Source organism: Crinia signifera, chromosome 4 (genome assembly GCF_055691185.1).
Source record: "Crinia signifera chromosome 4, ASM5569118v1, whole genome shotgun sequence".
Lineage (NCBI taxonomy): Eukaryota > Metazoa > Chordata > Amphibia > Anura > Myobatrachidae > Crinia > Crinia signifera.
Genome location: NC_139220.1, coordinates 118,675,501 through 118,693,626, shown reverse-complemented (window position 1 = coordinate 118,693,626; position 18,126 = coordinate 118,675,501). Strand labels below are relative to the sequence as shown.

The following is an 18,126-nucleotide window of genomic DNA, read 5'->3' as shown; positions in this document are numbered from 1 at the left end:
TTTCATCCTTGCTGCTGATCAAATGTGCTTAAAGATGTGAAAAGTAAAACATGAAGCCATTCCTTGCTCCATGGCCCCCAAAGTCATGCAGTCCGGGGCACTAGCCCATAATGACAATATGATAAGGTGGCCCAATTGTATAATTGCTTTACACTGTATGTACTTTAGGTGCCCATACATGGTGCATTTTGTGGGTGTGATGAGATGCACGATCCTGTGTATATACCTTCGCACAGTTTAAAAAGTATGTGCTGCTCATACATTTTGAACTAGGACCCAATCTCTTCGCACGCAAATAACATGCAATGATTGCGCTGTGAACGGGTACCTTTAGTGATATGTTGCTACTGTTTTGATCCCCAAGAGCCACCTTTTAACAAACTGAATAATTTGTGTATTTGATTTGGCTTTCGGTTAAGGTATATACAGATTCTGTCTTTGTCTATCAAGAGAGAGTGTGAAAATTATTATATATTTTCTAAATCTGACAGACTAGTTGTAAAGGGGTGCTAAAACTTCAAACAGTAGTACCAGGTTACCCTACTTTGCTGATAGTGTCAGCTGTATAGACCATTTTCTTTTCTACTATCACACTAGGAGATGTGAACTAGTTGTTACTGACTTCCTTTTGAGTAGCAGTAATGTAGGGGGCGTTGTCATGTTATACAGTATACAATGGACATCTTACCAGGCAATATCCATTGAAAATGGAAACTCTTACCATGCCATAAGGTGGGCTACTGTGCACTAGCCACTGAATTAGATGTTCTACAATGCCCTAGCCACCAAACTGGTTTATTTACTCTCCACTAGCCACTCTCCATATGAACTGGAATAAGAAAGGGAAACAACAAAGGTATTTAGGGTAAAGCAGGATGAGAGAGAGGGGTGGTAACCAGAGGTGTTTGATACTCAGCTGAAAAAAGTTCTGGACCTCTGGGTTGGGCCTTGATACCCTGCCAGATTCAGTAGTGACGTTATTGCTGGTTTATAGAAGCTGCTATGATGTGAAATTTGAGTTTAGATGGGGATTGATGAATATGTCTGGATCTGCCATTCGGGCTTTGGTTCCTTCGCAGCAGATTCATATGGAGTGGGATCTGAGCAAAATGGGTTCCATTGGAGTTGCACTGTGGTTGGGGTAGATATTCGTTCATATTATCGTTGATTGTGTCCCACGAGTTTCCCTGGATAGCATGATGAAACACTTCCCCATTGGCTTCATAACTGGGAACTGTCCAGAGTTATGGGTTTAGTTCTGTGGTGATCACAGGTTTATGCGTTAGGGGTCACAAGCTTTGCATGCATTGCACATTTGAATGTAGACGAAAGTGTGCCACAAAAATGTGTTATTGTGGTTCTTGCATTTTTGGATGTGTTTCACGTGGTTTTATTATTTAAGGTTATTTGAATTCTCTGGACACTATTTTAGTCATTGGAATCATTTAAAATACAACATCAAGTACGCTAAAATTAGAAATGCAAGCATCACTTTTTATATGTTAAATTATAATGTTGTTTCAAACTAATTTAAGTACTTATTAACAATAGTATAATTACTATGTGTCTGAAGTAGATGTTTTAAGAAATCGCGTAACGGCTATGCTACAGTTTTTGGCAGGCTTTTTTTGTATTTTATTTGGGTATACGCATTGTGGAGTGTATACCCAGCATTAAGCCCTGTACACACTGTGCGATTCTTTTTTTCTATTCAATTCCGATTCGATGGGGATCGAATCACATGGCACAGTGTGCCCATTTGACTTTGGCTACATAATACACATCTGTACTGTATAGTCTTGCCTGCACAGTCTATTTTTGTATTCAATATAGACTGAACGGGAGCACGCATCGGAATCAAATGCGGCTGAAAACCGTTTGATTTTGACCATTTACTGAAAATCGAATCAAAAGTGTCCATGAATTGCACCGTGTGTACAGGGCATTAGAGTGATTTAGAGCTTTGAATGAATTATCCTGATTTTCTGATTGGAAATCTGTTGCAATTTACAACACAAAATACAATACAAGCTTAACAAGGAACCTTTAGTAAGCCGTACTGACCTACATATCTTCCATTTGGGAATTAATTGAGCACCATCATTCAAATCTTTAACTGGCTTTGGCTATTAGAGTATATCACTTCTAATTGGTGTAGTAGTTAGTAGTAGTTTGTTTATTTATAAGGCGCCACAAAGTGTCCGCAGCGCCGTACATAGCAAATTACAAGGTAACGTACAGGGTGTGGTGATAAAATACAGCATAAATAGGGGTATAGCTGGTAGAACTAAAATCAGCATCAGTTCTGAAGTAGGTGTCGAAATTGTCGAGGAGACTGAAGATGAAGTAGAGGAAGGGAAGAACAGGGCAGGAGCGCTGGTGAGGTAAAGAGGTAGGGTGAGGAAGGAGGGCCCTACTCATAAGAGTTAACAGACTAAAAGGAGGTGGGTGGACAAACTAAAAACAATAGGATAAGTAGGAACGGATGGGAACAGATGGAGGGGTAGGGTAGGCAGGATAGGAGGAGCGAAAGAGGTTAGGAGGAGGAGAGATAGGCTAGTCGGAAGAAGTGGGTTTTGAGGGAGCGCTTGAAGGGGGTAAGGGAATCAGAAAGCCTGATGGGTGGCGGGAGGTTGTTCCAGTGCAGGGGGGCAGCGCGAGAGAAGACTTGGACACGGGAGTGGGAGGAGGTGATTAGGTGAGAGGTCAGGCGGCGGAGCAAAGAGGACGGCAGGGAGTGTGGATAGAGATCTAAATGTTTACTCTTCATCAGTTTCAAACTCTGTTGGTACTGATTATAGGGAGTGTTAAGCACCATACACAGTAGGCAATATTGTGAACAATATCGCCTAGTGTGTACACTCCATATCGTTAACGATGCGCACTCCAGTGCATCGTTCTCGACCCCCTCCCTCGTCTGGACGAGGGAGTCCTCGCTAAGGATGGTCATACTGCAGCATGACCGTCGCTCCCTGACATCCCCAGCATTGGCAAGTGTGTATGCACTTGCCAATGACTCGTTTACTGTGTATGAGGCTTCACTTAAATATGCTGAACAACATTGGACTTCGAAAGTTTGCTAACTTTTTCTTTTTTACTAAGCGCCTTGAGTCCTGTTGGCAAAAGTGCGCTATATAAATTAAACTACTTACTATTCATTAATGAATTATTATATTGCATGTTGTTTGTATTTTTGTGTTTTATATTATTTCACCTAAGAGAAACCATACAAAACAGTGCATGAAATACATTAGTGAATGCTCTGATATTACTACACATTAGAGCTGTATATTAACCTATACTCACTCCCTGTTTACGTCATGCGTTGTCAGTGCTGAGTAATAGACCCATGGCCTGTTTATTGCATTTATCTGGGTGTCTCTCCATATTGCTGTGTCAGGTACAAATTGTGTACTGTGTATATGTATATAATGTGACACAGCAGATTAGTGGCGGTTGTGTATTTGTCTTCTGGAGGTCCTACTCTGTATTTGTTGTCTTGTGTGATCAGAATTTTGCTCCCATCAACCACTGACTGGGATACATGTCACTAATTGACACACACTGCCGGCAACCCCTAGAGGGCGCCCAATGGAGCTATTCAAATGTAGCTAGCTAAACTAATTGTCACAACGCAAAAAGTCCAGTTTGCACGCTCAAATGTGTGACCTCGTGCATTATAGCTCGCCGTTGTGGCAGCTAAAATGCGTGAAAAGTCACCCGTTTCAGCACTCAAATGGGACTTTTTACATTGCGTCCATTAATTTGGTTGGGTTTTGCCACTATGCGCTCCTGAACCTGACCTTAATGTGCGTGATATGCACAATAAAAGTGGCCATTTTAAATATCGCCCCAATGAAACATTTTAATCCGACCCGCTGTGTCATTGTGGCATGGTACAAATTTGCTTATCAAAATAAAAGCTGGGGGCACTCCATTTGGCATGTGATTTGCAGTTTATATCTTGTCTTGTTACAGTGTGAGAAAACAGAAGTGCTGTTGTAGACTCATGCATGTTATTCTACCCCATGTTATCAATAATGCACATGCTTTGCTCTGTATTAATGTCTAATCCTGTCTTTACTTGCTCTTTAAATTATAATTTACTGAGCAAGTAATGACCTAATGACCTTAATATACAGATAATGGTGTGTACACACGGTAAGATATGCCTTCCGATGTTGACGATCTAGCATCGTATGCAGTTTGCAAGGGTTTTAACCCTTACGATCTGCTTGCGATCCCGATGCGCGTTCACGTATCGCAAGACAGATAGTCTTGGCTGCATTGACTATATAGTGCAGATCTGCACTATATAGTCAAAATTGTGGCACGCACTGCATGCCGTGCGATGCGAGTCCCGATACGATCTGATCATATCGGGACTCGCATAGCACGGCATATCTACCGTGTGTAAACAACATTGGTATTATTATTATTAAAAATCATTCTCTCCTGCTTTTGTTTTGACAATTTTAATCCTGAAAATTTAATTCTGGAAAAATAAAAATTTGAAGAGGTGGATGTTGTTTTTAAAGCATATTTTGGGCTTGCTTGCTGTAGAGATTGCCTACATTTTGATTTTGCTTCATGAGTAGTATACTAGGGTACATGCTATTTACAGTAATGTTGCTGGAGGCAGTAACTTTTGAAGCATCGAATGGAGGGGGCACAGGCTCCAGCTCAGACAGAGGTGCACGTATTGGGTTAGTGTAGCAGGCATATGATTGCAATAAATGTGTTATGGTCAGTGGGTATGGGGCATTGGGCTGACCACTGAAGGCCAACAGTGCTTAGGTCAACACATGAAAAAGGCTGACCGGGTCAAAAGGTCGACACAAGCATTAGTTCGACAATGGGAAGGTCTACAGTCTAAAGAGTTTTACATGTTATTTTTGTCCTGAATGTCGACATGGACATAACGTCCCCTGGCATGGCTCACTGTGCTCGCAATGCTTCAGACACACTATTCTATTCTCCATCCACGCCCCCAGTATAGTAAGCATAAAAACACATCTTAATCTTGTGACTGTCACCCTTCCCATTGTCCGCCTCATGCTTGTGTCGGCCTTTTGACCATGTCAAACTCAGCCAAGTTGACCTTTTTCATGTTTCGACCTAAGCCCCGTTGACTTTCAGTGATCGATCCAATACACGTAAGCCTTAATAGTGTCGACCAGACCTACAGACCTTCTACCCCTGAGTTCATTTGGACCCTCGTGTGGTCAGCAGATTATGATATCAGGTGAATATATATGGAGATGTAATATTGGTGACAACCAATGTAATGTGAGATTTCTGTGCATTCATGTTATTTTGGGTGTTGTCGCCAATCTCTGTGTGTTAGTATATACAGCCTGCCATAGTAGCAATAATAAGAGGTACAAGTACCTCGGTATGCTCCATCTCCCAGCTTCTACTTCAAGGACTATGGCCCTTATTCAGATCTGATCGTAGTACAAATAAATTTGTTCTCAAAATGGGCAAAACCATGTGCACTGCAGTTGGGGCAGATGTAACATGTATAGAGAGAGTTATATTTGTGTGAGTTATTTTGTTTATGTGCAGGGTAAACCCTGGCTGCGTTATTTTTACACTGCAATTTAGATTTCAGTTTCAACACACCCCACCCAAATCTAACACTTTATGCATGTTACATCTGCCCCACCTGCAGTGCACATGGTTTTGCCCATTTTGAGAATAAATTTGTACTGCGATCAGATCTGAATAAGGGCCTATGGGGCAGATTTATTAAGCTTGGAGAAGAGATAAACTAGAGATAAAGCAGAGAAAATGTAAAAGGAGATAAAGCACGAGCCAATCAGCTGTGTTTGAAAAAGACAGTTGGGAGTTGATTGGCTGGTGCTTTATCTCCTTTTACCTTTTCTCCGCTTTATCTCCAGTTTATCTCTTCTCCAAGTTTAATAAATCTGCCCCTATGTTATTAGGGGACACAAAACAGCATTGAGCTTTGATAGATGATTCACAGGCTTTTCTGTGAACTTGAATAATGAAAAAGTGTCTTCAACGTGACCCTGTGGAACGCCATTCATATTTTATAACCCATTGATATCAGGCAAATGATGCAAATGCAAAAGCTGATATATATGTAGCTTATTGAAATTGATGGACAGCTAATAATGAAAGCAGGATTTAAAACCTACGAATACCACCAATAAGAATAATACATAAGCTTGTTCTAGAATAAACATTAGAGAAATAATATATTAGATATTGTAAAAAGAAAATATCTTATTATGCAGCTATCTGATGCTTGTTAGCTAATTTAAATATCTGGACTAGTAATATGATAATTATATGAATTTAACAGCCCTATGGTGATTTGCTTTTGCATAATTCAGATTTTTTTTTTATTATGGGAAACCAGTAGTCTTGAGAAATCTAATTTAATAAAAATCACCGTGACTGAGTACAAAGCCAAATTAATCTGATGCACCATGGGCAGTGACAGGCTCGGAGTAAAGAAGGCGATAATACAATTAAGTAGTGCGCCTGCCATAATATGAAAGGATCAGCAAGCAGCTGGAATAAATGTTATGAATAGTCCTTAATGTGTACTGAAAAGGGTAGGTGCCATTTTGGATATATTTTTAGAATAAATCCATTTTGTGTCTGTGGTGGGGATGTGGTGACAATCTTGCCAGATGAGATGCCAACAGTCACAATACCGATGCCCACATCCTGACTAGCGTCCAGGCTTCTGGTCAGTCCCGCATCATCATTCTGATGTGTAGCCGGCCATAAAGTTTCAGGTTGGTTTTGCCTTTAAAAACATTTATATGTTGGGGCTAAATTGAGTAATGTTTTGAGACCACTCATGCTTCTAAAGCTAGTACAATAGGTAATGCAAGAGAGAGAAAGAGATGTAGTTTCATTTGCTGCCAACAGATGGCAGTGTCTATGTAACACACATACACTAGACTATATATATATATATATCGATGTAGACATAGCTATATAGATGTTATATGCCCCAGAAAATGAATCTTGTATTACACGTTGGGGCACAATATGTCATCCTATTATATGCTGAAAGCCCAGTGTTTTAAAGTAAATAACACTTATTTTTGAAGTTATGCTGGGTACACACCAGAACGATTTGGGCTCAATTCCCCCAATTACGCTGTGTCTAACGTCCGAGTGTATGTAAAAAGAGCAGAATTGTTCATGTTATCAGTGTGATTCCGATCTGATGCACGTCCCTGCCGGTTGTTTGGTCGCTTTGGAGATATTACCTGCTGCACTTAAGATTCGTCATCTACATTGGATTGGGTACCTATCGTCGCACAATCATGGTCTTTCTGGTGTGTGTATCTACATTAGTTACTGCTTTTAGTTCTATTTCATTACTTTTGTACTTTATTAACAAATATATAAAAATTATTAAAATGTGCTGAGTATTTATGAGCCATGTGCTGATTTGCAGACTGTTGCTGTATACTGTATATGAAAAAGCTGGTACAAATACTGCAATTAAATCCTTCTTCTGATTTTTGGCTTCATTCTGTATATTTGAATAAGAGAACAAGTGTCCCAATTCAGCTGCTTCTGCCACAAACAAGCAGCTTCCATGCTAACAGCATTTTAGGCCTGTTGCCATGGTGAGCTAGGTTTTGCTTGAATTTACTTTTTATCAACCCAGCTGAGAGACCATTGGGAGAAAATTCCTATAATTTCCTTATTCATATATCTTACGTTTTATCATTGGTATAAATGTATACTGAAATATATGTATTTATCACTTATTTATTTTCTTTTGTTTGCTGTTTGAATACCACAAGTTAAAATTTATTAACAGAGTTACAAATTGTGGGTTCTCCTAAATGGGATGATGCTGTTGCTGATAAAAGACATGGGGCCGGAGTTACCGAAGTCCTAGTTCGGTGGCTGTGCACGATGCCGGACGAATTCTGGCTTTTTTTTAAGCGGAAACCAAGGTATAGTTTTTCCTTGTAAATGATTGCCCATTTAAAATAAATAAATAAATCGGAAATCAGCCGCATGTCCATAGAACTCGGACTTTACTTAATTACATGAAGCTCATGGCATTAATATGCCTACAATATGTAGTTAAAATATTTTTAAAAATTGACTGAAGTTTTGATGGCTAAAGCAAACAGTTTGCTGGGATGAATCACCATTTTCCTGTGCGGTAACTGAAAGTCTTTCCACTCTCACACCCTGTAAAGTCCTTTATATTTCTGGTCCCACGTTCACCAGAAGTCTTTAGATTTCATTTATAAATGCAACCTTTATTCCTCTCTGCTTTAGAAGCTATTTCTTAAACCAATGCATTTATCAGGGATAAGCACAGAGGGGACTATACAGGAAAAAAAAGGATCTCAGAGTATCCAAATAATAACATTGGTGTATGAGTAAACAGTTATAGATGACAGACAAGTATAGGGTCCATTAAGTAAGGGCGGTGTACTAAGCCGTGGAGAGAAATTACCAACCAACCAGCTCCTGTCATTTTTCAAATACAGCCTGTTACATGGCAGTTAGTAGCTGATTGGCTTATACTTTAAGTCTCTCCGATTCCTAGCTTCCAGGATGAGGGATCATGTTCCCATTCCCCTCGGATCGGAGTCGTAGGTCGCCATGGCTGTCATGAATATTTATTGTATGCCACAGCCATGCGAGGGATTGCATACGATCCATGGTATCCAAAAGCTCCGTATATGATGTATCCTATGTGGTCCAGCCACCCAGGAGCTGCTGGGTGAGTTGGCGGGGTATCGCATTCAATACCTCGTGCTGGTGGATGGGGGCCTTTAGTACATAGACCCCTTAGGTTTGTAATTCTCTAAAGCAGTATTTACTGAACCTAGCAGCCACTTTTGAAGTCTTGATAGGGTTTCATATCAGCAAAGGGGAGAAGTCTATAAAGTTATCAAATTGAAGGCAACAATAAATATTTGTTTCATGTTCACCTCCACTTGCTTATTACTCCCAAACTCTCTTAATGAACATTGGGTGAAATTTAATAGCGTGAGAGATTCAGAAAGTGAGAGATTTGGTAAGAAATAAAAAAACTGATTTTGCATTGTAAATGATTGCCGCTTTAAAAAAAAACTGGAGATTTCTTACCAAATCTCTCACTTTCTGAATCTCTCATCCTATTTATATTCCCCCATTATATTTTTATTCTTTACACAAGTGGGACATTCTTCTATGAACAATTAATGGTCCTTCTAAATGTTTTGAATTGATTTTAGAAGCTTTTAGACTAATCTTGCAGCAGTCATTTTTTTTTATTTTATTTTTTTTATTAAGAATGTTTACTTCTTTACATGACTTACAATAGAGGGCCAGAAGCATGACTAGAGAAAGTGTGCGGCACACTAATTGGGGGTCCATCTGATCAGTTGTTGATTCCAAAAAAGGGCAAAACTTGTGTCGACCTTATTGTGTAAACCTCTTTCCAGTGTAGACCTATTGAGTGTCGAACCAATAAACCATACCCACAGTACATAGGACATGCAGGAAGGGTAGGGAAATGGGACTTGGATCGGATAATGTTTCCATTATGTAATTTTGCATAGGATAAATTAACATCCTCCCAATGTTTAACAGCTAATTTGATATCACGGGTAATTACTTTACAAGTCCAAAGCACTCTTGCGATAGAGGATGTTGATTTTCTATGTCTCCGGACCTTTGTGAGCATAACAGAGACATATGCCGCTATTAACAGCATCAGATAAATGATCTGTAGCTATGGACAGCAGGGAGACTAAGGCATTCACCATGTATGTAATGTCGGTATTCAATCCTCCGGAATGTTGAAAACTTTCTGAGTTTGGATTCGACAAGAAGTTTTTTAAATACATAAATAGTAAACGTTTAATTAAGGAAAACATAGGCCCACTAACTGATACTAGTGGAAAAAGTGTTACTGAGGACAAGGGAAAAGCAAAACTGTTAAATGAGTTCTTCTCATCAGTATTTACTAAGGGAGAGCAGACTGTGGAACGAACATTTACCACAAACGGGACAAATAAGCCAGATCTCATTGTGGATTTCACGCCGAAGGAAATAATACTGAGGCTAAGCAAACTCAAAACAAATAAGTCACCAGGGCCAGATGGGATTCATCCGAGGGTATTAATGGAATTAAGGGATGAACTAGCTACCCCCCTACATTATATTTTTAGCAAGTCACTATCGTCAGGTATAGTACCAAAAGATTGGAGAATAGCAGAGGTAGTGCCAATATTCAAAAAAGGAAAAAAGGAAGATCCCGCTAATTACAGACCCGTTAGTTTAACATCAATTGTGGGTAAACTATTTGAAGGATTTTTAAGGGATGGTATCCAGGAATATTTAGATAATCACCGTCTACTCAGTACTAACCAACATGGGTTCGTGAAAAATCGTTCATGCCAAACTAATCTACTAGGGTTCTATGAAGAGGTTAGCAAAAACCTCGATAATGGAAATGCTGTAGATGTGATTTTCCTAGATTTCGCTAAAGCATTTGATACTGTCCCACACAAGAGATTGATTAATAAAATGGAGAACCTAGGATTGGGTGAAAATATCTGCAGATGGGTAGGGAATTGGCTATGTAATAGAGAACAAAGAGTGGTTGTGAATGGTGCCGTATCAGATATGATACCGGTACTAAGTGGAGTGCCCCAGGGCTCGGTTTTGGGGCCCATTTTGTTTAACATTTTTATTAACGATATTGGGATAGGGTTACTCAGCAATGTATCCATCTTTGCGGACGATACAAAACTTAGCAAAGTCATCAAATCACCAGAAGATGTCACCATGCTTCAAAATGATCTTGCAATTCTAGATGAGTGGGCTAAAAAATGGAAGATGAGGTTCAATGTAGATAAATGTAAGGTTATGCACCTTGGGAGACACAACCAGTGTGCAAGTTACAACCTTAGCGGAGAGGAACTGGGTAATTCCATACTTGAAAAGGATCTAGAAGTCTAAATAGACAGCAATCTAGGATGTAGTGCCCATTGCAATGTAGCTACAAAAAAGGCCAACAAAATTCTGGCATGTATTAAGAGGGGAATGGAAACTAGGGACTCAAGGGTAATTATGCCACTATATAAAGCATTGGTGCGACCTCACCTAGAGTACGGAGTACAGTTCTGGGCCCCACACTATAAAAAGGACATCATAGAATTAGAAAAAGTCCAAAGGCGAGCAACAAAGCTTATTAGGGGAATGGAGAATTTAAGCTACGGGGAGAGATTAAGCAATTTGGGACTATTTACATTAGAAAAGAGACGTTTAAGGGGGGACATGCTCAACATGTACAAGTATATCAAGGGCCAATATAAGGAACTGTCACACACCCTATTTTCTACTAGAAAGGAATCTAGGACGCGAGGGCATGAGTATAGATTAGAAGAAAAAAGATTTCATTCAGCTAGTAGAAAGAATTTCTTTACGGTCAGAACAGTCAAACTCTGGAACTCTCTTCCCAGAGAGGTGGTAATGGCTGGCTCATTAAATGCGTTCAAGGCAAAGTTGGACAAACATTTACTGGAGAAAAACATCCATGGGTACAAATAAGAAATATAATTTGTCTGTAAAATAGCAGAACCTACCAAATCAGCAATGGATATCTATACCAGGTTGAACTAGATGGACGCAAGTCTTTTTTCAGCCTTACCTACTATGTAACTATGTAAATCCAGCCTCAGTTTTCAACAATGCAGATTCTACTTTAAAAACAATGTAATCCGCATGTCTTAAGTGCGGTCAGCAACATCCACATAGAATAGATGTGTGCCGATTATTTCCTACGGTCTGAAATATCAGCGCACACTATATACTCCTAATAATGTCAGAAGGTGCACCACATTTATAGCAGTTGCAGGTTGTTCTGCCTACCAAATGTGGCCTTCATTGAAGGTGTTAAATAGGGCCTAAGCAAAATAACTGCTTTTGCTGAAATCTCAGTGACATAGTAGCACCCCTAGAAGTATGGTTAGGTCTAGATTGTAGTGGGCTAAGGGACCTCCTGATGTCACAGGGGAGGAGAGGGGCCGGAGAGAGGAGGAGCAAGGTCGGAAGAAGGGTCCCAAACGGACCCTCGCGGGCTTGCTTCGCTTGCCACGCTTCGGGAGCTGATTGGCTGGCTGTTTCTCACTCTCCATTTTATCACTTTTGAAGCTTAGTGCATCTGGCCCTGAATCAGATTTCTGATGAAAACCACTGGAGGTGAAAACTGTATCCTCATAGCATGTCCTAACTGTATATATCTAATGAACATAGTACATCGGATCCCATATCTGTTTAGTAACTGATTGGAAAAACTTAAAAATGCCTTCACTGTAGAAGAGAATCTACACTGGTTGCCAGATTGGACTGCTAGAACCAAATCCTGCTTCACCTGCCAGTTTATGCAGAGCAGATTCTGTGCACCTGGATAGCCAGTAGAGGAGCAGGTATATCCTGGAATAATGATGTAAATCCCCCGTTTTCTTAAGTATCTCACTGGTACGTGGAACAGGGATATACTCTAGTATTATACATATTTGGAAAAAATTAACTGACGCTTTAAGGTAAACATATAAGCCCTAAGGATCTATTTGAAACCTCTCCAACACAAAAATGAGGTGTATATTAAGACTGTATACATGGAGAGGTATGACCAACCCAACCAAGAAGTCCAGATTGCACTGCTTTTAGAGCGCAGAATGTTTGTGAATATGAGGTTTACAAACAAATATTAGCAAATGCATTGTGTTCATAACATGAAGAGGATTCGGCAATATATAGGAAGACACAAAAATTTCATTCAGAAATAGAGTTCCATAAAGCGTTAAATTAATGATAAACTGTTTAACGTTACATGTCATGTATTCCCATTTTAGAATTTGTAGTCCAATGATTACTTTTGTTTAACAGGCTGCAGAATCCGGCATTGTGAAGGTGAAAAACATAGCTGCACGGAACACTGACATTCTGACAGGTAATTATGATAATGTTCCCTCTGCATCATACTGAGGCTGGAGACTGGTATAAATCAATATGGGAAAGTGCGCCTTATACAAATGATACTCAACCTGTGGATTGCCGTGTTAAATGAATAGCTTGAATTGGCACAAATATAAGCAGTATACTGAGGTTAAAAGAAATGTTTGTATTAGCAAAAATGTAAAAGCAATGTAAATTTGAGCATTATGCAAAACAAAATTAAGAGGCCTTTTTCATGAAACAAGTCAACAGCTTACAGCTGTTCTGCAGCAATGTAAATGTTGGTTTTTCATGATTTATCCCAATTTTTCTATGATTTTTTTTTTTTTTAGGCAAGACTATGAGGTGTATTTTTATGAGAAACAGCCTTTTGATTTTGCATGAAAACATTGCTGTCTGCAGGAGATTTGGTTGCACCTGCCGAAGGCAGGAGAAACATAATCCTTACTAAACCAGAGGCAGGAAAAACCTAATCCTTGAAAACAAAAGTCATGTCACACGTCGGCTTTTCAGGGATATTGGTGAATAAATTAACCCTGATCAATGATCATGGGTAATTGCATACCCCATTAAGCCCCCATTTAAAAGTTCAATGCTTTTAATAGCAAAATGACCCTGGGACACTAAGAGGTGAATCCAGTTGTAGGCGATGTTTCTGCAAGTGTCCCTGCAAGTTAGTGCGGTAACAGCCGCTCTTTACGATAGCTTGGACTTGCACAATTTCGTACAGCTGCATATAAAATCGTGCCAATTCACGGTGAGAGCAGGCAACAAGGGGTGCAAGAGAAGGGGTCATTGCCAGACCTCCAATACCTCTGCAATGGCAACTTTCACCCTTCACCATTGGATTGCCCCTAAGTGCCAAACATATAGGAGGAAGCATTATTGTCGTTATTGATTTCCATTGTAGCAAGAATGCCATGATTGTGTCAGAAAAAGGGGACTACTTTGAGTCAAAAAATGTTACATAAGTTGATCAGATGAATTCTGAGTACACTGAGACCTTAAACAGCATATATTTCAGTAAAAACTGAACTTTGACCCTGCTGACCTGGGCATGTTCATTATATGTGGTTAATCTCTGAAAATTGGGGCTTGGACTGTGTGCAAGGTGCTTGCATGACTGCAGTGTGGTTAGGGTAGGAAACAATGGAAGGCCTACAGTTAACTTCCTGTGTGGTGAATTAATTGGTACTTGTGTAGTTTCACAGCGCCACTGCCCACGGATCGCATCACATGCAATTTGCATGCAATTCGATTTTACCACACACCCCTATCACATTGTATGCAAATCGCATGCGATTTGATCCGATGCGATTATCACACCCCCACTATCCATGTCATCGCTACTCATCCTTCCGACCTGTTCATACCCCAACTATCCACGGTGGCATGGAGTTGAGTTTATAAAGTGTGGCGAGCCACCAAGCCCGAAGCGTCGCGAGTGGACGAGGAAAACGAGCCTCAAGCGTGGGGAGTGGATGTGGATTACTTGACGTGTATTCCACAGGGCTCGTTTTCCGTGTCCCCTCCCCTCGAGTGGGGGTGTGCTAAATCGCATCGCATTGGATTGCACGCGATGCGACGCTAAATTGCATGCGATGCGATTCGTGGGGCAGTGGCGCAATTAAGTACCAATTAATTTGAATGCATGTTAAAGCTGTTATATATTTGTGGATAAGATAGGGTATAATATAGATAGTACTGCAATAACAGTTATTTTATGTCTTCCTATCTTCCCTGTAGCTTTAAAGGAGAACAGCTCTGAAGTTGTTCAACCTTTCCTCATGGGCTGCGGAACAAAAGAGCCGAAGATTACCCAACTTTGTCTTGCTGCTATCCAGAGACTCATGTCACATGAAGTGGTATCTGAGGTATGGTGATCACAAGCTGTTAGGGTACTTCCCTCAACCTTAAGCAAAGTCTACTTTCCTGATCAAAACAAGGTGTCAGCGTCTGTAAGAAGCGAGCGGAAAAGAGCAAACTGCTTATTTTGAACATGGAGGATGGAGAGCTTGGTGGTGCTCAGTTATTTTTAAGATGGATGATCTCATTTAGATCAAAAACACTAGATGAAGACTTGACTGCTAATAGGGCATACACACGGTTCGATTTTTTGTCTTTTTTCTATTCGATTTTGCTTAAATAAACAAACTCTAACGGAAAACAAATGCATTTGATTCATTCCCGATGTGCAGCCCCAAGCAGCATTGAAATCAAATAGAAAAATAGACTGTGTAGGCAAGACTATATAGTACAGATCTGTACTAAATAGTCTAAATCGAATGTGTAGATGGCACCATTTGATCAGGATCCCGATTTGATCAGGATTGAATAGAAAGTACATTGCACCATTAAGACCCTGTTTGCGAGGAGACATTTTGTTGGCCAAACTGGAACTGGAAAGTGATCTTTTAAAATAAATGGTGTTGTTTTTTGGTGTAAAAAAAATCTGATTTTTTTTCTGTGAAGGGGCATGCTATTTTTAATCATGTGCTTGAAGCACATTAATATGTATTTAAAAAAAATTTTTTTTACTCATTTGCCAGCAGGGGGCCGAGAGAGGCTCATTAGATATTCATATATTCACTGCTCCCTCTCATTACATATGCCGAGCGGGGGCAGTGCAGTGGCTCCCTACCCCAGTCCCCTGCCAGCTCTCCCGGAAGGGCAGTTTCTGCTGCCTGTGTCCCCGGAAGCCCTGCTTGTGCCCCACAGTGTCTGGCGCAGGCAGGGAGGCTTACATCTCCCTGCCTGCCGCCGTTCCCCGGCTGCAGGGGTTAAAATTCGCCGTCAGGGGCAGCGAGCTCCTGCAGCATTGAATACAGCAACAGGGAAGAACCAAAATCCAATAATTTAGATAATGTTGTGGTCAGTCCTGGAATTAATATTCTTTTGTAATCTGCTCTTCTTACTTCTTATAGGCTGCTGCTGGTAATATTATCAACATGTTATGGCAGCTCATGGAAAACGGCCTTGAAGAATTGAAGCTTCTACAGACTGTTTTGGTACTTTTGACAACGAACACAGTGGTTCATGATGATTCCCTATCAAAGGTAACATGTTTTACATATGGACATCCATGAACAGACTATGGAGGAGATGTATTAAGCCGTGGAGAGAGTCACAATCATCCGGCTTCTAATTGCCATGGTACAAGTGGGGTTTGAAAAATACCCAGAGCTGATTGAGTGATATTTTATCTCTCTTCACTTTATCACTCTTTTCAGCTTGAGTACATCTGCCTCTTGTAATTTATCAAATATAGGTCTTGCTGTCTTTTTTTCATCTGTCAAATCCTCACCTTCAGTTTTAAGAATAAGGGGACAATTATGCTGGTGAAGGGAGGTCTTTGTTATAAACCTAAGCTGTCCAATAAGTTTTACCATTTCACCAGTATATTGGCAGCTGTTTTAAGTGTGACATAAGAATTGTTGAAGTGGACCATGTTGTAGGCAAATTCTGAATGTGGAGTAAGGTGTTTTGAACCTGTATGCTAATACAAGGTAACAACTTCTTTCAGATGTAAGTGTCTTTAGACTTGGAAACCAAATGGTACCCAAAGGCCTTAAGGGTCAGGGAGGATTTCTTGTTCCTTTGTGGGAAATCCACTTGGTAAAACCTGCAAGCGTTAGGAATGTGTGCACAGAGTAGTCACCACTTCATCTGTCCTTGCTTCTGTCTCAGGGTTGCTGCTGCTTCTTGTGACTTCTGCCACTATTCATGTGATTTCTTTCAGGCTATTGTCCTTTGCTTCAGACTTCACTTCACAAAAGATAACATAACGAATAATACGGCTGCGGCAACAGTGCGGCAGGTGGTCACTGTGGTGTTTGAGAGAATGGTGGCAGAAGATGAAAGACACAAAGGTAATAATGGCCACTTTATTGTAAGATGTTCTCTGACATTATGCTCTTCACTGAAAGGATGTAAGCTCTCAAAGTCTCTTAGCTTCCAATATTTCTAGCCAAAATGTGATGGCTAGATGATTGGTTCAAAGCATCTCCAAAGCAGCAGGTCTTGTGGGGGGTTCCAGGTTTGCAGTGGTCCAAGGAAGGATAACCAGTGAACTGGCAAAAGAGTTAAGGGTGCCCAATACTTAATATTTACAAAGGAAAACCTATCTCACAGAAAAGCTACTGTAGCGCAAAGCGCTGCAAAAATTTCATGCTGACTATGATACAAAGGTACAAAGTTTACTAAGAAATGGAAGGATGAGATCCGTATTGGTGCACATAAATACTTTCTGGGGGAAAAAAACTGTTAAAATATAACTTTTATTATCATTACCAATAAAATTATATGATTGCTCAAGTGAAATAAAAAACAAGCTTTAAAGTGAAAGGAGTATAAAGTAATTTAAAAAAGGAATCTATGGGTGAAATGAGATAGGATGAGAGATTCAGAAAGTGAGAGATTTGTTCAGAAATCGCCTTTTTTTTTTTAAAGCGGCAATCATTTACACTTCAAAATAAAACTGGTTTTGCAGTGTAAATGATTACCACTTAAAAAAAGATTTCTTACTTTCGCAACTCCCTGGTTAGCACTCTCTGGTCCCCGGGTTGCAATGACCGTACTACTTCCACATATTAATGACAAGACACAGTGGATTTAGGGACCTTTCTAACGTCCACAATGCTTCTCCTAGGCCCTTATTCAGATCGGATTGCAGTGCAAATTTGTTCTCAAAATGGGCACTGCAGGTGGGGCAGATGTAACATGTGCAGAGAGAGTTTCAGCACACCCCACCCAAATGTAACACTCTCTGCACATGTTACATCTGTCTCACCTGTAGTGCACATGGTTTTGCCCATTTTGAGAACAAATTTGTACTGCGATCAGATCTGAATAAGGGCCCTAGTCTTCTGAACGAACAGGCTACAATGTTCCCCTTTCCAAAGTCCGTTCACTTCTTCCGCCAAGTCACTTCCTTGAAATATCTAATCAGTGCACCTCTATCCATTTTATACCTTCATACCTGAGAGATAGCAAATAGAATATATCATACCTGGTTTATTAAAAACAGAGCACTCCTAATGACCAGGTGGATTTAGAAGAGCTTCGTGCATGTATGGATGTTTCAATTAACATAGCTGGGATGACGCATAAATTATTCACTGATCACAGAATCATCCAAGAAACATATGGGAGGTT

At 40.1% G+C, this 18,126-nt stretch overlaps 1 protein-coding gene across 2 annotated transcripts in view; it reads left to right on the top strand.

Annotated features, from left to right (window-relative positions):
• Positions 1 to 18,126, top strand: part of MON2 (MON2 regulator of endosome-to-Golgi trafficking) — a 96,158-nt gene that overhangs the window by 2,310 nt on the left and 75,722 nt on the right. For both annotated transcript variants that reach the window (XM_083182310.1, XM_083182309.1), the window contains exons 2-5: positions 12,904 to 12,967; positions 14,719 to 14,846; positions 15,897 to 16,028; positions 16,712 to 16,841. In XM_083182310.1, coding sequence (XP_083038436.1) covers positions 12,904 to 12,967; positions 14,719 to 14,846; positions 15,897 to 16,028; positions 16,712 to 16,841 — 454 coding nt within the window. The remainder of the gene's footprint in view (positions 1 to 12,903; positions 12,968 to 14,718; positions 14,847 to 15,896; positions 16,029 to 16,711; positions 16,842 to 18,126) is intronic.